Source organism: Chiloscyllium plagiosum, unplaced genomic scaffold, assembly GCF_037043375.1.
Source record: "Chiloscyllium plagiosum isolate Xiang-an unplaced genomic scaffold, Cpla_swu_hap1 HiC_scaffold_2, whole genome shotgun sequence".
NCBI lineage: Eukaryota > Metazoa > Chordata > Chondrichthyes > Orectolobiformes > Hemiscylliidae > Chiloscyllium > Chiloscyllium plagiosum.
Window position 1 is genome coordinate 62,422,392 of NW_028270140.1, and position 25,264 is coordinate 62,447,655.

At 42.2% G+C, this 25,264-nt stretch overlaps 1 protein-coding gene across 2 annotated transcripts in view; it reads left to right on the plus strand.

Moving 5' to 3' along the window:
- The first annotated feature begins 8,453 nt into the window (after positions 1 to 8,453).
- The window catches only part of shc3 (SHC (Src homology 2 domain containing) transforming protein 3), a 289,678-nt gene continuing 272,867 nt past the window's right edge, over positions 8,454 to 25,264 (plus strand). For both annotated transcript variants that reach the window (XM_043713812.2, XM_087997227.1), the window contains exon 1: positions 8,454 to 9,849. In XM_043713812.2, the coding sequence (XP_043569747.2) occupies positions 9,304 to 9,849 (546 nt within the window). In that variant the 5' untranslated portion in view covers positions 8,454 to 9,303. The remainder of the gene's footprint in view (positions 9,850 to 25,264) is intronic.

Sequence of the window (25,264 nt, forward strand, 5' to 3'; positions counted from 1 at the left end):
GCAACTGGGGAGAGCAATGAATGCTTTCCCACCAGCGATGCCCACATCCCCTGAATGAATAAAAACCAATCTTTCCTTAGTTATGAAGCCAAAAGATATCCACAGTATTCCAGGCAAGGTTTCATCAAACTCTTATAAAATTGTAAAAAGATTTCTGTGTACTTAAGAATTAACTTAGCATTTAGCTTCCTAACTGTGTGAAGTGCCTGCATACTGTGTTCCTTGTCTGAGTACTTCATTTTTTAAAAGTTTCACATCTTTTAAAACATCATACTTTTCTATTCTTGCTATGAGAGTGAATAACCTCACCCATTCTCACACTGTGCTCCACTTGCCACTTGATGCTGATCACTTACCTGTCTCTTTGCAACCTTTGTGCCCTTTTTAGAACTTGCATTCTCACTTAGTTTTACATTTTCACTCAAACCTAGACACATCACTCTTGGTCTCTCTTTCAATCTAATTTTCTAATCAACCTGCTCAGAGATGTTATTACACACTTTTGGAGCAGTTGGAATTTGAACCTGGGCCTCCTGGCCCAGGAATACTGACTTGAAATCAAATACATGAATTATAAAAGCTGAAGCTTCAGCATTGGTCCTTGTGGCACTCCAAAATATCATGTTTTCCCCTTTGCTTCCTGTCTGTTAACCAATCCTTCTTTAACATTAATATATTAACCTTACCTCCATCTTGTGCTGATATATCAAATCCCTTTCTGAAAATCAAACGATACTATACTGATGGATCTCCTTCATAAATCATGTTAGATGCATCCCCAAAATAATGCTAATAAAATTGTGCAGCACAATTTCATTGCTGTAAAACCATACCGTCTGATTATAATTTGCTAAGTACATTATGAAGATTGTCTTAATAATAGTTTCCAGCATCTTGGGTCAGAATCATATAACTCCCTCCCTGACAGCACTGCACATACACCATGTGGACCAAAGATGTTCACGAAGGCAGCTCATTGTTATCTCCTCCAGGCCAGGCAAATTAGGGATGGGCAATAAATGCAGGCCTATTTAGTGATACTTACATCAATGAATGAATTTTAAAAACCCAAATGACTAATGACAGGCTTAATAGCTTGTACTTCCTTGCTTTATCTCGACTGTCTTTCTTGAATAACGGTTATATTTGCTAGTTTTCCATCTGCCAGGACCATTCTAGAGTCCAGGAAGTTTTGAAATATTATAATCAGTGACAGTAACTCTTTAGCTGAAAATGTGTAGCTGGAAAAGCGCAGCAGGTCAGGCAGCATCCAAGGAACAGGAGAATCGACGTTTCAGGCATAACCCTTCCTCAGGAATGAGGAAAGTGTGTCCAGCAGGCTAAGATAAAAGGTAGGGAGGAGGGACTTGGGGGAGGGGCGTCGGAAATGTGATATGTGGAAAGAGGTCAAGGTGAGGGTGATAGCCAGAGTGGGGTGGGGGCGGAGAGGTCAGGAAGAAGATTGCAGGTTAGGAAGGCGGTGCTGAGTTCGAGGCATTTGACTGAGACAAGATGGGGGGAGGGGAAATGAGGAAACTGGAGAAATCTGAGTTCATCCCTTGTGGTTGGAGGGTTCCCAGGCAGAAGATGAGGTGCTCTTCCTCCAACCGTCGTGTTGCCATGGCCTGGCGATGGAGGAGTCCAAGGACCTGCATGTCCTTGGTGGAGTGGGAGGGGGAGTTAAAGTGTTGGGCTACGGGGTGGTTGGGTTGGTTGGTCCGGGTGTCCCAGAGGTATTCTCTGAAACGTTCCGCAAGTAGGCGGCCTGTCTCCCCAATATAGAGGAGGCCACATCGGGTGCAGCGGATGCAATAGATGATGTGTGTGCAGGTGCAGGTGAATTTGTGGCAGATATGGAAGTGTCCCTTGGGGCCTTGGAAGAAAGTAAGGGGGGAGGTGTGGCCGCAAGTTTTGCATTTCTTGCGGTTGCAGGGGAAGGTGCCGGGAGTGGAAGTTGGGTTGGTGGGGGGTGTGGACCTGACGAGGGAGTTACGGAGGGAGTGGTCTTTTCGGAACCAGGGGAGGGGAGGGAAATATATCCCTGGTGGTGGGGTCCGTTTGGAGGTGGTAGAAATGACGGCGGATGATACGTTGTACATGGAGGTTGGGGGGGTGGTAGGTGAGGACCAGTGGGGTTCTGTCCTGGTGGCGGTTGGAGGGGCGGGGCTCAAGGGCGGAGGAGCGGGAAGTGGAAGAGATGCGGTGGAGAGCATCGTCGACTACGTCTGGCGGGAAATTGCGGTCCTTGAAGAAGGAGGCCATCTGGGTTGTACGGTTTTTGAACTGGTCCTCCTGGGAGCAGATGTGGCGGAGACGAAGGAATTGGGAATATGGGATGGCGTTTTTACAAGGGGCAGGGTGGGAGGAGGTGTAGTCTAGGTAGCTGTGGGAGTCGGTCGGTTTATAGTAAATGTCCGTTTCGATTCGGTTCAGCCAGTCGAAGGAGGGTGTCGGTGCAAGGGTACTGGTTGGTACGGCGGGAAAGGAAGAAGCGGAGGGCTTTAAGTCCTTCGTGATGGGGGATGGAGATGTACAGGGACTGGATGTCCATGATGAAGGTAAGGTGTTGGGGACCGGGGAAGCGAAAATCATGGAGGAGGTGGAGGGCGTGGGTGGTGTCCCGAACGTAGGTGGGGAGTTCTTGGACTAAGAGGGACAGGACCGTGTCGAGGTATGCAGAGATGAGTTCGGTGGGGCAGGAGCAGGCTGAGACAATGGGTCAGCCGGGGCAGTCAGGTTTGTGGATTTTGGGCTGGAGGTAGAAACGGGCAGTGCGGGGTTGTGGGACTATGAGGTTGGAGGCGGTGGATGGGAGATCCCCTGAGGTGATGAGGTTCTGGATGGTCTGGGAGATGATGGTTTGGTGGTGGGAGGTGGGGTCATGGTCAAGGGGGCAGTAGGAGGAGGTGTCCGCGAGCTGGCGTTTAGCCTCAGCGGTGTAAAGGTCGGTGCGCCAAACTACTACCGCGCCTCCCTTGTCTGCTGGTTTGATAGTGAGGTTGGGGTTGGAACGGAGGGAGTGGAGGGCTGCACGTTGCGAGGGTGAGAGGTTGGAGTGGGTGAGAGGGGTGGAGAGGTTGAGGCGGTTAATGTCGCGGCGGCAGTTGGCTATGAAGAGATCGAGGGCGGGTAAGAGGCCAGCACGGGGTGTCCAGGTGAATGGGTTGTGTTGGAGGCGGGAGAAGGGGGCGTCAGAGGGTGGGCGAGAATCTTGGTTGAAGAAGTAGGCGCGGAGGCGAAGGCGGCGGAAGAATTGTTCGATGTCAAGCCGCATGTTGAACTCGTTGATCCGAGAGCGTAGGGGAATGGAGGTGAGGCCTCTGCTGAGGACTGAGGACAGTAACTCTTTAGTAGTCCTAGAATCATATCCTGGGAATTTGTTATTATTTAGTCCCTTTCTCAAACATCTTCACACTGCTGACATTAGTGTCTTCCTCTTCATTCTTATTTGTTTCTTGGCTACCATTTATTTCTGCAGACAAGTTTTGTCTACTTTTATGAAGATAGACACAAAATCTTTGCTTTTTCCTGATTCTTCGTGACAATTTCTCCTGTACCTATCTTTTTAAGGACGCAACTTGTACTTTGGCTACTCTCCTTTATCTATACTTATAAAAGCTTTTATAGTTTTTATTTAGATTCCTAATTGGTATATTCTCTTTTTTTTTCCCTTTAATGCGACCTTCTGCTCTCCCTTTGCTTGTTATTTGGATTTTTCAAAACCTCAGATTTACTACTATTCTTTGCAATATTATAAACCTCTTCCATTAATCAAACTATACTTAACTTGCCTGGTAAGCCATGGATGGATGGATCTTTCTCACTGGCATTTTGCTTCTTAATAAAAAAGTACTTTTAATGATCATTTTGAGTTGTTTCTTTAATCTATTCATCCTTAGCTTGCTTTTCATGTATGCTTATGTAATGAAATGCATTGGAAATGCAAAATTGTCAATTTCAAACAGGTGCTGAAGCTTCCATACATTTTAAATATTGCAGCTAAATGCATAAGTCAGCAGGTTAGAAATGGCTTCTTAACATCTTATTTTACCACTTTTAATATTCCCCATCCCACCACCTCCAATCTTACAGATTCTGATAAGTTAACTTCAGCATTGAGTCATAGAGTTGTACAGCATGGAAACAGACCTTTTGGTCCAAGTCATCCATGCTGACCAGATATCCTAAATTAATCTAGTCCCATTTGCCAGCATTTGGCCAATATCCCTCTAAACCCTTCCTATTCATATACTCATCTAGATGCCTTTTAAATGTTGTACTTGTACCAGCCTCCACCACTTCCTCTGGTGGCTCATTCCATACACAATTACCCTCTACATGAAAAAGATGTCCCTTGGATCCCTTTTCAATCTTTCACCTCTCATCTTAAACCGATGCTCTCCAGTTTTGGACTCCCTTCATCTCAGGGAAAAGACCTTGGCTATTCACTCTATCTGTGCCCCTCATGATTTTATTAACCTTTATAAGGTCACTCCTCAGCCTCCGATGCTCCAGGGGCAATAGCCCTAGCCTATTCCACCTCTCCCTATAATTCAAACCCTCCAACCATGGCAACATCCTTGTAAATCTTTTCTGAATCCTTTCAAGTTTCATAACATCCTTCCTATAGCAGGGAGACCAGAATTGTACACAGTACTCCAAAAGTGCCCTAATCAATGTCCTGTACAGCTGCAACATGACCTCCCAACTCCTTTACTCAATGCACTGAGCAATAAAGGAAAGCATACCAAACACCACCTTCACTATCCTATCTACTTACAATTCCTCTTTGAAGGAGCTATGAACTTGAACTCCAAGGTCTCTTTGTTCATCAGGAACTGATCATTAAGTGTATAAGTCCTGCCCTGACTTGCCTGCTTGGAATGTAACACCTAATTTATCTAAACTAAACTCCATCTGCCACTCCTCAGCCCATCTGATCAAGATCCTCTTATACTCTGAGGTAGCCTTCTTCACTGTCCACTCTACCTCGAATTTTGGTGTCATTTGCACTGTTGACATCCAAATAATTTAAATAGATGATGAAAAACCCTGGACCCAGCACCAATCCTTGTGGTACACCACTGGTCACAGGCCTGCAGTCTGAAAAGCAACCCTGCACCACCACCTTCTGTCTTCTACCTTCGAGCCAATTCTCTCTCCAAGTAGCTAGATCTCTCTGTATTCCATGTGATCTAACCTTGCTAACTTGGAATCATTATGAGCAAATGTAAGTTAGAATAGTTCATTAAGTGCCAAGTCATGCACATAATGCAAAATACTAATAGGAAAGGAACAATGTAATTAACAGGGAATGGAAGAAAGGTAAATCTAAAAAGTAAAACAATTGTTTTGGTTTTGCATCTTTAACAATGAAAAAGTCTACATTCTTGTAAAGTTGATCTTCATTGTTAAAGATATTTGGCCTTAATTAGAATCTATTTTACTATTTATAATTTTACTTAGAATCCTTACTGTGGAGAAACAGGCCCTTCAACCCAACAAGTCCACACCAACCCTCCAAACAGTAACCCACCCAGACCCATTCCCCTATACTTATCCCTGACTAATGTACATAACTACACATCCCTGAACTCTATGGGGCAATTTCACATTGCCAATTCACCTGACCTGCACATCTTTTGATTGTGAGAGAAATCCGGAACAAATCCACACAGAGGGAGAATGTGCAAACTCCACACAGTCACTCATGGCTGGAAACAAATCCAGGTCCTTGGCACTGTAAGGTAGCAGTGCTAACAACGGAGCCACTTTCCATCCCATTTTAGCAATGCATTGATATTTCAATGCACTAGCTCTAAAATTTTCTCAGGTATTTAGTGAATATCTATATTTTGTCATTGCATTTGTTTCATTATCAAGTTTCTTGAGGTATTGTTATTGCACAGCCTCTGGAGGAGATAGGAACTCATACAGCAACTTCCTTATTTTGTGTTTTTACATTTGCATATTGCTCATAATCAGGTTCTGTTTTAATCTTTAATCATAATGAACATTCACCATGCAGTTGTTACTTAACTTCAAAATCTGGTCCAATAATCCAAAATACTGATCTAAAATTTCTCAACTATGGACACAATTCAGATTTAAAACTTGACACATTCCTAATAATTTAAAAATAACATGTAATAAAAATACAAGGTGACTGATTAATTCATTGTAAATCAATGGCCCCATCATATTTAATCCTAGCATAGATCTGAATTTGCCTGAACACTGTCACAGATGACATGCTCCACTTGAAAATATTTGCAACACAGTTTTGTCACAGACATTTCCAGTAGCTTTTTGACAAATGATAGCACTAATTGAGCTTTAACATGGATAAGTTGTTTCACTTGGATGTTTTGTTCAGGATTTTTTTAAATCAAGTAGGCAATGATCTTCTTACAACAGAAATGAAATTATTCTGCTTTAGCCACAGATTAAAAAAAATCAATCTGCAAACCGGTAGGCCATTCAATCTATATAACTATTATAACAGTCAACAGAATTTGCATAAAGGTGAAAATGCTTCACTGCATAAAAAAGGCTTTCTGTCAAGGTTTATGAATTAACTCCTGAATTTTTGTAAGAAAATATTGCTTTGATCGTGTTGAAGGCAATTTTCTGCACTGCATTTCAGATCTGTATTTTGCACTCCACATTGTGGTGCGAGTCACGCAATAGTGAATGAATGAGTTTCAGGATTCTCTTTGTTCGCTGGTTGGATGAAAATGAATACCCTTAACACCTACATGCAAACAATTTATGCTTCTTCCTGTGCACTTAATCTCACAGTTTAATTTATTCATCTCTGGAGATAATTTATGCAGCAACAGGAAATTGTGACAGTTATGATTAACTCTTTGAACACCGTATTGTCTTTGCCCTTTGCGGCAGGCAACCTTTTTTTTATGAATCGCTGTAAATAGCTATATAGAAATCTCTACAGGTATAAAAGAAGAAATTACGAAAATGGAGCATATGTACATATTTTTTTCCTTGATAATTTCTACCTGAAAATTTGAACGCAGAGTTTTGAAATGCCGTTGGCTGCATTGTATTAATTTTACCAAAGGCAGTAAAAGATTAATTTAGTAACGGAACAAAGGTAACTACATCATACCTTTATGAGCAGCCAAAGATTGCATTCGGAAGCTCAGACTTCAGAAATATAGCTGATTGATACAATAACTTACATAAGGCACTTCTACTTTTGCGTAATTTTTAAATTAGCAATTACCTTTATTAACAATTTATTTAATCACGTTTAAAACTTGTAAAACACTCACTATTTAAATAGTCCTGTTCGTGGAGTCTTGTTACTTTATGTACTTCATGCACTGAATTTTTATGCATCTTTCATTTATACGAATTAAATTTGTCATTTTTAAAATATTTGCTAAATTGTCCCAGTTAGACATTTTTGCATAACTATATAAACCAATTTACCATCCTTCTTATAGTTGACGACACGATTTATAAATGATGACAATATTAGCATTTTGTGAGCTTTGACTTTGCAACGCGCGCACATATACTGAAAAATACAAACAACTTATTCCCTTCTCCATAATAATTTGTAATGCAATCTGATATATCGAACAAAGTAATTAACATTCATGTCACAGAAAAATCGAACAGCGTCCACTTCGCTGATGTGAATGAACCAGTTGGATGCGTCTTCTGGGGAATGATGAAGAGATAATTATGTGAAGGAAACTCTTCTAATTGAATTAGCATCTCAACTCAACTACAATAAATAATTTATTATGAATATGGTTTTACTAAAAATCCAAGCTATGACTATCAAATTGTAGTAATTAAATTAGCTTCTAGTTTTGAAAGAAACATACCTGTAAGGAAAATGGAACAACCCACTATTCAGAAATTCTATCCTGAATGAGTCATCCAGGTTCTTTCTTATTGGATAAAGCCATTAGCACCCAAGGGATCGTTTGGCAGATGCAGCAAGGCCCTATTTCATTCACAGAATTGTTGGTATGCGCCCTTACCATTTCATTCAAATAAATATAAATGATTGGAAATATCACTTTCCCATAGAATAGAAAGTGTTTTTTTTATTTGGTGGTATGAATCTATGTATTATATTAAAACCTGAATCGTTTCTGGGTGGATTGCTTGAGAGTTGAGTTAAAATGCTGAAAAATTAATTCAGTACATATTATGAATGAGATTTACACTTTTTTTATTTATGGTGTTTCTCTGCAGGAGAGAAGGAACGTGTTCATAAAATGGTGTGGAAAGAAAAGCTTCATACAATGCATCTTACGGATCTGGCACCAGAAGTGTTCAGTTCATTTTAATAGAGTAAACCATTTTACCTGAAAAAATACTGAGGATGTTCCCACCGTGTCTGGATAATGCAGAATTTCATGAATTCTAATTTCAGAAAGCAACATTAGATGGATAAGGAATGAAAATATTCAGTAGATTCATTTTATTTCCCTATTATAAATATTCAGTAGATGCATTTTATTTTATCTCCCTATTCTCAGTTTCAAATGTTAAATAGATAAAATGGGATCTTTCTAATTTAAAAGGCTGCTTTAAATTTATATTTTTAAACACATAAAGTCAGGTTGTTTTTCTCAGTTATAATATGATACAAATCTATTGATTTTTGTCCACTGTGGCTATGTTTAGATGCTATTCTTACATTTAGTATGTTGTCTTATCCACATTAGCATGTGAAGAGATTTTCAAAATAGTATATATATTATGACTACATGCAGCACTGAAAAGATTGTATGGCTTGCTGGGTTTGAATGATGGAATCGTCTAATGCAGTAAACAGACATAAGTAGAAATAATATTGCTGAAGATGAAATTCCTAGTGGTTAGAACTGTCTACTCTCTGGAAAAGAAAAATTCCTCAGCTTTGAGTGAAAATGCCCTTCTATCAAAATCGGAAGGGGAAATTTGAAAATTGATTGGTTCTAGTGTGCTGTAAGTGGGTGGATGGTTTTGCAACAGGAAGTGATTTGCAGTGTTCAGTGAGCCTTTTGTTGAAAAGGGTCTTCTCATTTGTGTGAGTCATGCTTTTGCTGCGAGCAGCTTGGCAGCTCTAAGCAGGATGGTGATCTCTGTCTTAGCAAAGTACTACTAGACCAGGCCCTTTCTTCTGTGCACAGGGTCGTTTTTATTTCTGTGATATTCATTTGCCTGGATTTATCAGGTTACCTTTGGTGCTATGAGAGTTCTGCTATGGTAGAACAAGTGCTTACTAAGTTTGCCTCAGATCCGGATGTACATATGCAGAAGAGCAGATAGAAGGGCATGCTTCACCGTACAAAGTATAACCGTTTTAGGAATGATTCAGTGACATCATTTGATGAGCTTATACACAACTTATCAATGAGCGGCAAAGGCACAACTGTTACAACGACAGCAACGACATCGGAAGGGCCTTCGTGCCCAACCTCATCAGAGGTACTCCGCAAGGATCAGGAAGATGGGCCCACCACACTCTGCACCTTCATCCAAAAGATGTCCCATTTGAAATTTGCTAATACAGGCAGCCTGTTAGGCATCAAAAATCTGTCCTCTGCAGTAAAAGACCTTGCAGTTTCTAAACTGCAAGGCAGTTCAAGCACTCCTAGTTCAGTTACAGCAGCAGTAGATATATGTAACCCTATCTCTACCACTCCGTGTTCCCAGCAGGACGTGAACAAGATGAGCACAGACAAGTGGGCCAAAGTAGAAGACATTCACCAGGGTGGAGACGACTGGAACCATAGTGGCAGTTTTGTCAATAGACCTTCACGAGGGTGGCTGCACTCTAATGAGAAGATCTTGGGACCCGGTGTGATGTATGTTGTGAAGGTTGGTTGCTTTTTTCTCAAAAAATTCTTATCTAAAAACTTAGACATCATCCATAAATATTACAGTGTAGCCTATTAACTTACTCTTTCAACATGTATGCACCAATCTGATACCCCATAAATATATATTAAACATAGTAATTTATTGATCCAACCTCAATAAACAAGCTTGTCTTATTATGTTAAAAATTCTCATTATACACTTAGTATTAGCAATTCATATTACATAGATTCATGCTGGTTATAATAAATTTATTTTAAAAAGATGGTTTTTATGTATATATATTCTATATAATTTTCTTTCAATCTAATATGTTCTGGTGAATGTTGTAAAGTATATTTGGTGCTGTTTATAATGCCTGTAAAATCTGACAAAATGTCGCAGCAATTAATTTTTCTCAATCCTGAGGGGTAATCTGTTTTTTAAAGACATGTTAAAAGTTGTTTGTTACTACGGACCTGTACATAGCTCAGTACATTTTGTTTCCAGCTAGCAAAATGCTGCAATTTGCATTTAATTAAGTTTATACAAGTGTTGTGCTTATGTATTGAACAATTTTACTTTAGCACATTACATGAATTAACAATCCACCAAATAAAAAGAAAATGAAATAATAACAACATAATAATCAAAGATATATCAAACTAAACCTAATCCAGCATTATTACCAACCCTGGTGAAAATGGGTTAATGCCGATGTAATTGATTATATAAAGGATTATTGCAGATGCAAAGTATTTTTGTATAGTAGAATCCTGTAATATGCGATTGTTGCGACAAATAAAATATTGCTTATAACCACAACTTGAGATAATAGGAATGTGATACCATCGCTAGCTCTGTGTCAGAAATATACTGGGACATGAAGTAAATGAGCTTATATTAGAAACATGCTGGAACCTTCTCATATAAGGTGGTAGATTTTCATGTACAGCATCACCTTGAGTAATCTCAAAACTGGTATCTGGAAAAGACTGCCAAACATCGATTAGAGTGATATAAAACAAAGTCAATTTAAAAAGAATTATGTGTACTGTTAGTAAGCAGTTTTTTGCACCTTGATCAAAAAATGTTTTTGACAGTTTAAAAGTGTACAGTTTTAAAACTAACCACACAAATTTACATTGCAGATCTATGTAGTACTACTATGTAGTAAAAATATGAACTAAATTGGTTGGAAAATTAATTTTCCTGAAACTGATCTATCTGTATGTAACCAAATTATGTAAGCGAAGCTTTTCTTGAGAAAAAGCATCCTATATGGACAAGAGCATTATAATCTATGAACATACTTACATTCTTCTGTTTCATTAGCAATAGTATTTGCAAATACCGCATTCCTCTCATTTATAAACTAGGGAAAAGACCTTCCATTAACTGATGGTGTTCTGTCTCATTCTTTTCTGATGCTGTGTTCAAAATGGTGGTTCCAAAAATAGATAACATTGAAAGATGCATTTGTATGCAGCTGAATCTAATTTTTGTGCTGCTGAGCAGAACATTCAATTGTTTATTAAACTTGATTATAGTTTAGTGAATTCCAGGACTACCTCTATCGTTTGGACCTAAATTTTAATGAGTGAAATGTCTGAAACTCAAGTACATCTGAAAGAATGTTACGTGTGGGTCATAATGTGGCTTTTCTTACATTTCAATGAATGACGTTAGAGGATTTAAGAGCAAAACTGTATAAGACATTGATAAATATGCTATTGATTAACTGCTTAAGCAGCTAACTACAAGTTGAAATGTCCTTACTGGGGCTATTCCAAGCACCCCCTCCTCATCCCAAGTACTTCCATTTAAATTTGGACCATATAAAAAAGGGAGAGTCAGTGATGGGGATGTGGGGTGTCTTTTGTTTTAATCATTCATAGCTATTGACTGCTGTTCATGTGAAAGTGGCAATGAATGTACACACAATGCATGCAGTGATGAAACATTACTGTTATTCTTAATGGCTATGCATCGAACAAATTTGTTTCTTGCTTGGAGCGTTTTTTTAATTAGTGCCTCATGTTCACTTTTCACTTCACGCACCAATGAAACAAACAACTTTCATTGACACATCTGAATAAAAGCTTTTCCAAAATTTCTGTATAATGTTTTATCTCATCACCTCAAGCTTTGCAGTTTTGGATTACAGCACATTTGCAATGTAGACAGGCAATAAATTTGAGAAGTGAAGAACCAAGTGCCTTTTTCGTAAAAGAGAAAAGTAGAATAAACAGTTTGATAAACATGCTTTTCCATGCTTTCAGAGTTTTGCTGTTTATGAATCATAAATCATGTTGCTGCTGAGGAATATTTCAGGTGCAGATGTTTGCTATCAAATTTGTTTCAATTGCATAGCAATCCCTCAAGGCTTCTTGTGTGCCATTTCCTTATGCCAGTGGTAGGGCAAACCAGCACAGTGGAATAGCATCTTTTGAATGAAGTAATGTGGATTAGCAAGCAAAGTCGAATCATTCAAGCTCCTCTCCATGTTCCCCCTTTCTCTCTCTAATGATTGGCATGTTGCAGTATATATAGATCTGAATATACTTTCAAGCTCCTCACAATAAAATAGAAAGATTCATTTGTCATTCATGACAGCTTTCCATAATTATTAAAAAATATCAGAAAGACACTTGCATGCTGTTAAAAATTGCCTCAAAGGGACAAGACAAAGGTACCAATTTGGAGAAATGTTTGAAGGAGAATGGAATTTTGCTGTTGCAATGCCAGCATGTTTTATTTAAAAATGTATACATTTTACAAGTTTGCTCAAAAACTAGTGAGATTAAGAAATGATTGCATAATTTATTATATTTCAATGTAATAAAATCTTTATGAAGATAATGTGTTGGCATCACAGAGTTTTGTTTGCATTCTGAAAAATGGAAAATAAATAAAATAGAGGAAGTTTCTTGTTGTAATCCAAGAGTGTTCATGTCAGTTACGTTGCAATGTGAACCGTATGGATAAAGCTTCAGGTAAAAAATTAACACTATTTGCAGAAATACTCAGTGGTTATGGGATAGCTTAATCAAGAGAGATAGGCAAACTGAAGTATATTGTCTTATTTCTTCCATGTGTCAACACTACACCTTGATCTGTGACAGGCAAATATGATCAACTTAAGCCTGAGCAAATTATTTTATTTTTTCATCGTTTGCAATGATTATTTTTCTCATTTTACAAGCTGTTATCCGAAACATTAGTTTGTTTAACTATCTCTTAAAACTCATGTAGAAAGTCATTTTCTAAATAGTTTTTCATTACATTAAACTCTGACCAAATTTTAAAATATCTTAAAATTCTCTGCACATTTACTAAACTTCCAGTGTTTCATTATGCACAGCATTTAAGTAAGTACTGATTAGATTACTTACAGCGTGGAAACAGGCCCTTCGGCCCAACAAGTCCACACTGACCCACCGAAGTGCAACCCACCCAGACCCATTCCCTTACATTTACCTAGTTGGTGTTCATGGATGCGAATTGTTAACTGTCTTCCTGTTTGTCCTATGTAGTGTTTTGTGTAGTCCTTGCATGGGATTTTGTACACTACATTGGTTTTGCTCATGCTGGGTATCGGGTCCTTCGTCCTGGTGAGTTGTTGTCTGAGAGTGGCTGTTGGTTTGTGTGCCGTTATGAGTCCTAGTGGTCGTAGTAGTCTGGCTGTCAGTTCAGAAATGTTTTTGATGTATGGTAGTGTGGCTAGTCCTTTGGGTTGTGGCATGTCCTCATTCCGTTGTCTTTCCCTTAGGCATCTATTGATGAAATTGCACGGGTATCTGTTTTTGGCGAATACGTTGTATAGGTGTTCTTCTTCCTCTTTTTGCAGTTCTGGTGTATTGCAGTGTGTTGTGGCCCTTTTGAACAGTGTCTTGATGCAACTTCTTTTGTGTGTGTTGGGGCGGTTGCTTTCGTAGTTTAGGACTTGGTCTGTGTGTGTGGCTTTCCTGTATACCTTTGTGGTGAATTCTCCGTTTGGTGTTCTCTGTACCATCACGTCTAGGAATGGGAGTTGGTTGTCCAACATAGGACAAGCAGGAAGACAGCTAACGATCCGCATCCATGAACACCAACTAGCCACGAAACGACATGACCAGCTATCCTTAGTAGCCACACATGCGGATGACAAGTAACATGAGTTCGACTGGGACAACACCACTATTATAGGACAAGCCAAACAGAGGACAGCCAGGGAATTCCTAGAGGCATGGCACTTATCCACTGATTCAATCAACAAGCACATCGACCTGGACCCAATATACCGGCCACTGCAGTGGACAGCTGGAACTGACAACTGGAAGCGACAGTTACAAATCACTATAAATGCCGGAGGAAACATCACAGAAGCACTTCACAGGAGGCTCCCAAGCACTGAGGATGTCACCTAGACAGGGGACGAAACGTCTGCAACACAAATTCCCAGCTTGGCGAACAGAACCACAACATGCTGGATAACTTTGGGAAGTAAGGAGCTGAGTTGCTCACTGCAGTATTCCTAGCCTATGATATGCTCTAGATGTGCTCTTTTGTAGCTGGTCCAGTTCGGTTTTGTGTCAATGGTGACCCCCAAGTTGTTGGTTAGTGGTGGATTCAGTGAAGGTAGTGCCATTCAATGTAAACACATGATAGTTAGATTGACCTTCATTGGAATTGCTAATTGCCTTTCACTTATGTGGGTTGAATATTAAGTGCCATTTGTGAGCCCAAACCTGGATATTGCCTTGCTGAATGTGCACATGGACTGCTTTAGTATTTGACTTATGAATGCTGTTGAATGTTGTTGAACATTAGTGAATGTTTCCACTCATAATTTTATGGTGGAGGAAAAATCTCAGATAAAGCAATTGAAGATGGTTGGAGAAACAATCCTGAGGAACCCTTGCAATGATATCCTGGAGCTGAAATAACTGACCTCCAGCAACCACAATAATCTTCTGTTGTGCTAGGATTGACTTGAACCAACAGAGAACTTTCTCCAAATTCACATTGTCTGTAATTTTCTTTGGGCTCCTTGATGTCAGACTCGAACCATTGATGTCAAGGGTAGTTGTTCTCACCTCTCCTCTGGACTTAATTTCATTTACCCATTTTTGTACCAAGGCTGTAATGTGTTCAGAAACTGAGTGGCCCTGGCAAAACCCAAACTGGTTGACTAAGAAGGTTGTTGCTGCTTGATAGCATTGATGATGATAGTGATGCTTCCAATACTCTTTTCATTTACTTGTGGGACATGAGAATCACTGGCAGGCCAGCAATTATTGCCCATCCCTAGTTATTCTTGAGAAGGCAATAGTGAACTGCCTTCTTGAATCGCTGCAGTATGTATGCTGCAGGTTGACCCACAATGCAGTTAGGGAAGGAATTCCATAATTTTAGAATGTAGAAAAGTACAGCACAGAACAGGCCCTTAGGTCCACGATGTTGTGCTGAGACTTAATCCTAATGTAAAAGATAGTAACTTAACCAACGCACCCCTCAACTCACTGCTATCCATGTGCATGTCCAGCAGTTGCTTAAATGTCCCCAATGACTTCGCTTCCACCACCTCAGCTGGCAATGCATTCCATGCATTCACAACTTTCTGTGTAAAGAACCTACCTCTGTCTCCTTTATACCTTCTTCCTCATATCTTCAAACTATGACTTCTCGTACCAGTCAATCCTGCCCTGGGAAAAAGTCTCTGGTTATTGACTCTATCTATTCCTCTCATTATTTTGTACACCTCAGTCAGGTCTCCTCTCTTCCTCCTTCTCTCCAGCGAGAAAAGTCCGAGCTTATTCAACCTTTCTTCATAAGGCAAGCCCTCCAATTCAGGCAGCAACCTGGTAAACCTTCTTTGCAACCCCTCCAAAGCCTCTGTATCTTTCCTATAGTAGGGCGGCCAGAACTGGACACAATATTCCAAGTATGGTCTCACGAGGGACTTGTAGAACTGCAGCAAAACTTCGCAGCTCTTAAACTCGATACCCCTGTTAATGAAAGCCAAAATACCATATGCTTTCTTAACAACCCTATCCACTTGGGTGGCAACTTTGAGGGATCTATGTACTTGCACACCCAAGTGTTCTTCCATACTGCCAAGAAGCCTGTCTTTAATCCTATGTTCAGCATTCGAATTCGACCTTCCAAAATGCATCACTTCACATTTATCCAGGTTGAACTCCATCTGCCATTTCTCAGCCCAGCTCTGCATCCTGTCTATGTCGCGCTGCATCCTGCAGTAGCCCTCTATACTATCAACGACACCTCCAACCTTTGTGTCATCTGCAAATTTACTAACCCACCCCTCAACCTCCTCATCCAAGTCATTTATAAAATCTACAAAGACCAGAGGCCCAAGAACAGAGCCCTGTGGGACCCCACTCAACACTGTCTTCCAAGCAGAATACTTTCCATCTACAACCACTCTGCCTTCTGTCAGCCAGCCAATTCTGAATCCAGATAACCAAATCTTCCTGTATTCCATACTTCCTGACTTTATGAATGAGCCTACCATGGGGAACCCTATCAAATGCCTTGCTGAAATCCATATACACCACATCCACTGCTCGACCGTTGTTGACCTGTCTTGACGCCTCCTCAAAGAACTCAATAAGATTTGTGAGGCATGACCTGCCTCCCTCAAAGCCATGCTGACTGCCTTTAATCACACTATGCTTTGCCAAATATTCATAAATCCTATCCCTCAGAGTTCTTTCCACAACTTTGCTGACCACAGACGTAAGACTTACTGGTCTGTCACTGCCAGTGATTTTCCCTATTACCCTTCTTGAAAAGTGGAACAACATTCGCCTCCTTCCAATCCTCTGGTACATCTCCCGTGGAGAGTGAGGAAGCAAAGATCTTCGCCAGCAGCTTAGCAACCTCCTTTCTCACTTCCCGGAGCAGCCTAGGATAAATCTGGTCTGGCCCTGGGGACTTATCAATCTTAATTTTTTCCAACATTTCTAGCACATCACCTTCATCAATCTTGATCTGGTCAAGCCTGTATCCCAACTCCTCTAAGTTTTCATTTACAACAAGTTCCCTTTCCTTGGTGAAAACCGAAGCAAAGAACTCATTTAGGGCTTCCCCTATCTGCTCAGACTCCACGCACAAGTTCCATCCACTATCCCCGATCGGCCCTACCTTCTCCCTGATCATTCTCTTATTCCTTACGTATGAGTAAAACCCCTTTGGGTTCTCCCTAATCCTTCTTGCCAAGCCTTTTTCATGCTCCCTCCTGGCTCTCCTCAGTCCATTTCTGAGCTCCTTTCTAGCAAGCCTGTAATTCTCTAAAGCTGTGCTAGATCCTTGCTACCTCCACCTTGTGTAAGCTGCCTTCTTCCTTTTGACAAGAAGCTCCTCTGTTCTCGTCATCCAAGGTTCCTTAATCTTACCCCTTCTTACCTGTCTCAGAGGAACAAATCTGTGCATCACTCGCAACAACTGCTCCTTAAGTAGTCTCCACGTGTCTGCTGAGCCCTTTCTGTGGAACAATTGCTCCCAGTCTGTACTTCCCAGCTCCCTGTCTGATAGCATCATAATTTCCTTTTCTCCAATTAAATATCTTCGCTCGGTAACTGCACCTTTCACTCTCCAAGGCTATGCTAAATGTGAGGCAGTTATAATGATTTTCACCAAAGTGCTCTCCCACCGTGAGATCTGACAGCTGTCCTGGCTTTTTGCCGAGCACCAAATCCAAAATGGCCTCTCCCCTCGTCAGTCTGTCTACATACTGAGTAAGGAAACTCTCTTGAACACACCTGACAAAAACGGCTCCACTTAGGAGGTTCCAGTTGATATTGAGAAAGTTGAAATCACCCATAACAACAACTCTGCTGCTTTTGCATTTTTCCAGAATCTGCCCGCCCATGAGATCTGCTATTAGGTGGTCTGTAGAAAACCCCCAATGCAGTGGCTATTCCCTTGCTGTTTCTAACTTCCACCCATACTGACTCAGTAGACAAACCTTCCTCAACAACCTTAGTTTCTGTAGCTGTGATGCACTCTCTGATTAGCAATGCTACACCCCCTCCTCTTTTTCCACCCTCCCTGTTCTTTTTAAATGTTCTAAACCCTGGAACATCAAGCAACCATCCCTGCCCCATTGAAACCCACGTCTCCGTTATGGCCACAACATTGTAGCCCCAAGTACTGATCCATGCTGTTACGTTCGACACTCTTACTCCAGACACTCCTTGCATTAAAGCAGACACACTTTAACCAATCCCTTTGTTTCATCGCGTGAGAAACCTTCCTGATAGATTCAGTATATCCTTTCACTGTCCTGTCTGCAACTGACCCCCCCCCCCCCCCACCCAGACATGTGGCTCTGGTTCCCACCCACCCCCACCGCCAAACTAGTTTAAACCCTCCCGAATTGCACGAGCAAATCTCCCACCCAGGATATTTCTACCCCTCCAGTTAAGGTGCAACCCGTCCTTCATGTACAGGTCCCACCTTCCCCAGAAGGTATCCCAATGGTCTAGGTATCTGAAGCCCTCCCTCTTGCACCAGCCTTGCAGCCACGTGTTAAGCTGCATTCGCTGACTGTTCCTCACCTCACTGTCTTGTGGCACTGGTAGCAAACCTGAGATCACTACTCTACTCGTCCTGCTCCTCAGCTTCCAACCTAACTCTCTGTAGTCACTTTTCAGATCCTCAATCCCTTTCCAGGCTATATCATTGGTGCCAATATGTACCACGTTTTCTGGCTGCTCACCTTCCCCCTTCAGAATCTTGTAAGCCTGATCAGCAATATCCCAGACCCAGGCACAGGGGAGGCAACATACCTTCTGGGAATCCCGTTCCTGACCACAAAATCTCCTGCCAATCTGTCTAACTATTGAGTCCCCTACCACTAGCGCTTTTCTATTTCTCTTCCCCCCCCCCCCCACTTCCCTTCTGAGCCACAGTGCCAGGCTCAGTTCCAGAGACCTGACAACGATGGCTTTCCCCTGGTAGGCCATCCCCACCAGCAGTATCCAAGACGGTATACTTATTGCTGAGGGAAACGACCACAGGGGATCCCTGCTCTGACCGTCGGTTCATTTCCTCCCCTGACAGTAACCTAGCTGTCCTTATCCTGTGTCTGGGGAGTGACCACCCACTTAAAAACTCCCCATAAGTCCTTTGCTCCTCCCTCGCACCTCTTGGCAAATGGAGGTCCCGACGCCTGAACTAAGATTTTTAAACCGTTAGACTCACCTTCCCAGAAGTCTTTCACTCCTCCCATTTGACCAATTGGCAGTGAAGGAATAGTGAATAATTTGGAGGGAAACTTACAGATGGTATTCCCACATATCTGCTGCCCTTGTACTACTTAGTGGAAGTGGTTGGAGTGTTCTGTCTGAGGATCTCTAGAGAATTTCTGCAGTGCAGCTTGTAGCTAGTACACACTCTGTGACTGAGCATGGGTGATGGAGTCACTGAATATTTGTGGACGTGATGCCATTCAAGTGGGCTAATTTGACAGAGGTAGTGTCAAGCTTCTTGTATTGTTGGAGCTTCATCCATCCAGGGAGTATTCAATCACACTCCTGACTTGCGCCTGTGGATGGTGGATGAGTTTTGAAGAATAAGGAGATGAGTTCCTCACTGCAATATTCCTAGTCTCTGAATTGCTGTTGTAGTCACAGTATTTATATGGTAAGTCTATTTCAGTTCCTGGTCAATGGTAACCTCCAGGATGTTGGGACTAGGGGATTGGTAACATCACTGAATGTCAAGGGGTGGTTTTTAGATTGGCAATGACTTTCTCCAATAAGAGGCACTGAGGGCTATGGATGACCAAGAGTAGACTGATGAAGTGGCATGTGTTGGGTTAAGTTCATTCTGCTTTCTCTGTACATGATATACTTGAGCAATTTTCCACATTGTCAGGTGAATGACAGCATTGTAACTACACTGGAACATCTTGATTAGGTATGTGGCAAGTTCTGAGGCACGAGTCTTAGTACTGTTGTCAGAATGTTGTCAGGCCCCATAGCCTTCAACTATTGCTTGATATCATGTGGAATGTCAGAGGCCGATATTCCATCCCAAGCTACCCTTTATTTACACGTGTATAGTATTTGACATTGATCCAGCTTCCTCAGAGCCAGCTGTCAGAGTGAACAGAACCTCTCGCACTCCTACTTATATCTGTCAGCCAGGGCTTCCTGCTTGGACCAGGTTAACAGCCCCAATCAAGGAACTCATATTCTGTGAGGTCACCTGGCTGATCTTGTTGCAATCACTACAAAGTGAATCGATTTGGCTGAAGACTTACATCTGTAATACTGAAAATCTTTAGAGGAGGCTCAACTGTAATATCATCCATTTGACACTTCAGGCTGAAGGCTATTGCAAATACTTCAGCCTTTTATTTTTGTTGCACTGATTTGAGCTCCATCATCATTCAGCATGGGGATGTTTGTGTAGTGTCTTCCTCCAGTAAGGCATTTCATTGTCTACTGCCAGTTGTGACTGAATATGGCAGGACTGCAGAGCTTAGATCTGATTTGTTGTTTGTGGGATGACTTAGCTCTGCCTGTCACTTGCTGTTTATGTTGTTTGGCATGTAAGTCCTGTTTGATAGCTTCATCAGATAACATCTCGGTTTTAGGTGTGTGTAGTGTTGCTATTGGCACGCTCACATGCACTCTCCTTTGAACCAGGATATATTGCTTGGCTTAATGGTAATGGTAAGAGTGGAGGAGATGCCAAGCTATGAGGTTGAAGTTTATTTTTCAGTATAATTCTGCTGTTGCTGATGGCCAACAGCACCTTATGGATGCCCAGTCTTTTAAATATTAGATGAGCTTGAAATCTGTCCCATTTAGCATGATGGTAGTACCACACATGTTGGAGGGTATCCTTTATGTCAAAACAGGACTTCATCTTCACAAGAACTGTGTGGTGTTCACTCTTAACAGTATTATAATAGATATTGTCCATCCCATGTTTGATCTGATTCCACATGACATAATGGGATCCAGAGTTAGTGCTGAGGACATGCAAGGCAACTTCCTCCCAATTGTATAATTCTGTGACCCCACCTCTTCCACCATGTCCTGCAGATGTGGGCAGGGATTGTGATGTTGTTGTCTGGGACATTGTTTGTAAGATATGATTCCATGAGTATGACCATGTTAGGCTGTTACTTGACAAATCTGTGAAACAGCTGCACCAATTTTGACTCTAGCCCATGTTGTTAATAAGGATGACTTGGCAAGGTCAACAGGGCTGTGGTTATCATCATTGTTGTCTATGTACTTACCCAGTGATCCATCCTGTTTTGTCCCTTTTGAGACTTTCCCGCAGTTAGATACCATTGAGTGGTTTGCTGTATCATTTTGGAGGGCAATTAAGAAACAACCTTATTGTGAGTTTGGAGTTACAAGACCAGGTAAGGACAGCAGATTTCTTTCCCTAAAAGACATTAATGAACCAGTTGGGTTTTAATTAGACAATGGTTTATTAGTCATCTTTAGACTTTTAATTCCAGATTTCTTTTTTGTTTTGTTTCCATCATGTGCTTTCGTAAGATTTAAACCCTGCACCCTAGAACACTACCTAGATCTATGAGTTACTAGTTCAACAATAATATCACTATGGCAGAAGTGGTACTGCAGATACCTGAGATTAGAGTCAAGATTAATAATACAACTATGCTATTGATAATTAAGAGTTGATAAAATATGACACTGGAATAGGCACAGCAGGCCAGGCAGCATCTGAGAAGCAAGAGAGTTGACATCTTGGGCATAAGGCTTCTTCAGGACTGGGGAGGGGGAAGGGGAGCTGAGAAATAAAGGGAGTGGCTGGGCAGGGCTAGAGGAAAGGTAGCTAGGATTGCAATAGGTGAGCGAAGGTAGTAGGTGATTGTGATAGGTTGGTGGGAAGTATGGAATAGATAGGTGGGAAGGAAGGTGAACAGGTAGGTCAAGTCAAGAGGACTGAGCTGAGTTGAAGGGTTGGATATGGGATGGGGTGGAGGGGAGGGGAAATTTGAAAACTGATGAATTCAGCGTTCATGCTGTGTGGTTGTATGCTCCTGAGGCAGAAGATGAGGTGTTTCTCCTCCAGTTTTGGGGTGACTTTGTGTAGGCAGTGGAGGAAGCCCTGAATGGACATGTTCTCAAAGGACTGTAACAGGTATTTGAAGTGGATGGCCACAGGAAGGTCGGTTTGCTTGGTGTGTACAGACCAGAGATGTTCCCTGAACTGTTCCATGAGATTGCGATGGTCTCTCCAATGTAGAGGAGATCACATCGAGAGCACTGGATGCAATAAATGAGGTTGGAGTATATACAAATAAACCTTTGATTAATTTGGAATGATCCTTTGGGGCCTTGGACAGAGGTGGGGGGGAGGTGTGGGTGCGGGTTTTTGCACCTCTTGCTGCAGCAGGAGAAGGTGCTGAGTGTGGAGAGGGGATTATTGGGTAGTTTGGACCTGATGAGGGAGGAGGGAATGGTCCCTACAGAATGCAGATAGGGGCGAGAAAGGAAATAAATTTTTTGTGGGGGTCTGACTGTAGTTGGGAAAAATGGCAGAGGATAATGCACTGGATTTGAAGATTGGTGGGGTGGACCGTGAGGATCAAGGGGAATCTATCCTTTTTTTTCAGGAGTGGAAGTTTGGAAAACGGAAGCGATTGAGGCATTTGATCACAGGAGAGGGAAAATTGTGGTCCTTGAAGTAGAAGGACATCTGGGATGTCTTGGAGTGCAATTGCTTCTCCTGAGAGCAGATATGGTGGAGGAAGAGGAATTGGGAATAGGGGATCGCGTTTTTACAGGAGGCAGGTGAGAGCAGGTGTAGTCAAGGTAGCTTTGGGAGTTGGTGGGTTTGAAGTAGATGTTGGTGTTGAGTAGGTCATTGGCGACTGAGAGATCCAGGAAGGGAAGGAAGGGTTGGAGATGGTCTAGGTGAATTTGAGGTCAGGATGGAAGATGTTGGTGTGGTGTTGGTTTGTTGAATGAACTGTGCTTAAGCGCCTCGTGGGAGCATGAGGCAGCAGCGATACAGTTATCGATGAAGCAGAAGAAAAGGTGGGAATGGTGCCGGTGCAACTGTGGAAGAGAGACTGTTCCATGTATCAGACAAAGAGGCAGGAATAGCTGGGACTCATGAGGGTCCCCATAGCCACCTTGGTCCCCCTTGGTCCAGGAACTTCCCATATTCGTTCGCGACACCACCCATTCCCTCTACCTCCCTCCATGACTTCTGATTCCCTGTCCCCCAACACCTCATCTCCTATCATGAACATCCAGTCCCTCTACACGTGCATCCCTCGTGAGAAAGGCCTACAAGCCCTCCATTTCTTCCTCTCTCACCGACCCACCCAGTCTCCCTCCACCTGCACTCTCATTCGATTGGCAGAACTGTCCTTCCCCTTAACAACTTCTCCTTTCAATCCTTCCACTTCCTTCAAACCAAAGATGTGGCTATGGGTGTCTGCACGAGTCCCAGCAATGCCTGCCTCTTTGTAGGATATGTGGAACAGTCCGTCTTCCACAGCTACACTGGCACCATCCCTACCTATTCCTCCGCTATATCGATGACTCTATCGGTACTGCCTCATGCTCCCATGAGGAGCCTGAACAATTCATCCACTACACCGACATCTTCCACCCTGATCTCAGATTCACCTAGACCATCTCTGTCACCTCCTTCCCTGTCTCTGGTGACCAACTTAACACCGACATCTACTTGAAACCCACCGACTCCCATAGCTACCTTTAGTACACTACCTCCCCTCCAACCCTGCTCCCATCCCCCAACCTAAAAACACAATCCCTTAATTGCAAACCCTCCACCTCCGCCATATCTGCTCTCAGGATAGGCGATTCCACTCTAGGACATCCCTTATTTCAAGTACCACAATATTCCACAATGTGATCAACAGTGCCGTCAATTGCGTCTCCTCCAATTCCCACACCTCCGCCTTCGAACCTCACTCCTCCACTTACAACCTCAAGAAGGATAGAATCCCCTTGGTCCTCACATTCCACCCCACCAATCTCCAAATCCAGAGCATCATCTTCTACCATTTTCGCCACCTCCAGCCAGACCCCCACCAGCAAAAGTATATTTCCTTTTGTAGGGACTGTTCCCGCCGCGTCTTCCTCGTCAGGTCCACATTCCCCACCAATGCCCTCTCCACACCTGGCACCTTCATCTGCTGCTGAAAGAAGTGCAAAATCTGCACTCAAAACCTCTCCCTTACCTCAGTCCAAGACCCTAAAGGATCATTTCAAATCTGGCAGAGATTTACTTGTATCTCTTCCAACTTTATTTATTGCATCCGTTGCTCTCGATGTGGCCTCCTTTATATCGGAGAGTCCGAGTGCAAACTCGCAGAACAATTCAGGAAACATCTCTGGCCCATACGTACCAACTAACCCCACCTTCCTGTGGCCATCCTCTTCAACTCTCCCTTCCAATCCCTTGAGGACATGTTCATTCTGGGCCTCCTCCACTGTCTACACAAGGCCACCTGCAAATTGGAAGAGGAACACCTCATCTTCTGCCTTGGCAGCCTACAACCACATGGCACAGTCATTGATTTCACCAGTTTCCAAATCTCTCCTGACCCTTCCCCATCCCAGATCCAACCCTCCAACCCAGGTCAGGTCAAGAGGGCGGAGCTATCTGTCCCACCTATCCACTCCACACTTCCCACCAGCCTATCACAATCGCCTCCTGCCTTTGCCCAACTATCACTATCCCACCTACCTTTTCCCTAGCCCCACCCTTTCCCCCAATTTATTTCTCAGCCTCCTTCCCATCCCCAGACCTAAAGAAGGCTTATGCCTGAAATGTCAGCTCTCTTGCTCCTCAGATGCTGCCTGACCTGCTGGGCCTTTTCCAGCACCACACTTCTGACTCTCCAGCATCTTCAGGCTCACTTTCTCCTCTAAGAGAAATGAAAGTACTTTAAACTGATTAAAGTTGAAATAAAAATATCCCCTTTTCTCACGCCACCTATTTATTATTTTAGATGCTTTCCCAATTAAGTCATCTGAGTCATTTACAAGTCTTGTCCTATTGTGGATACTATTTTACATCACTTTACTTGGTCTGATTTACGTTAGATTTTGTTTCATGTGACTACATATTAGTAGCTGATTAATTATGCAAGATGTTTGTAAGAATAGCTGTATGGAGTAACAGGCAGTTTTCTTTTAAAAAAGCTTTGGCTTTTTTGTGTGTACATGAGTTCTTTCATGGTGCAGTGTGCTGGTGTCTGTACTCCTTTGTAATGACTTTATCTTGATAGTCCAGCAATCTACTGAGCATATGTTCATTACCAATCTTGCTCTGATAAGATGAATATTGATTAGAGTAGATTCCCTACAATATGGAAACAGGCCCTTTGGCCCAACAAGTCCACACCGACCCTCCGGAGAGTAACCCACCTAGATTCTGAATTAGTGGTGCTGGA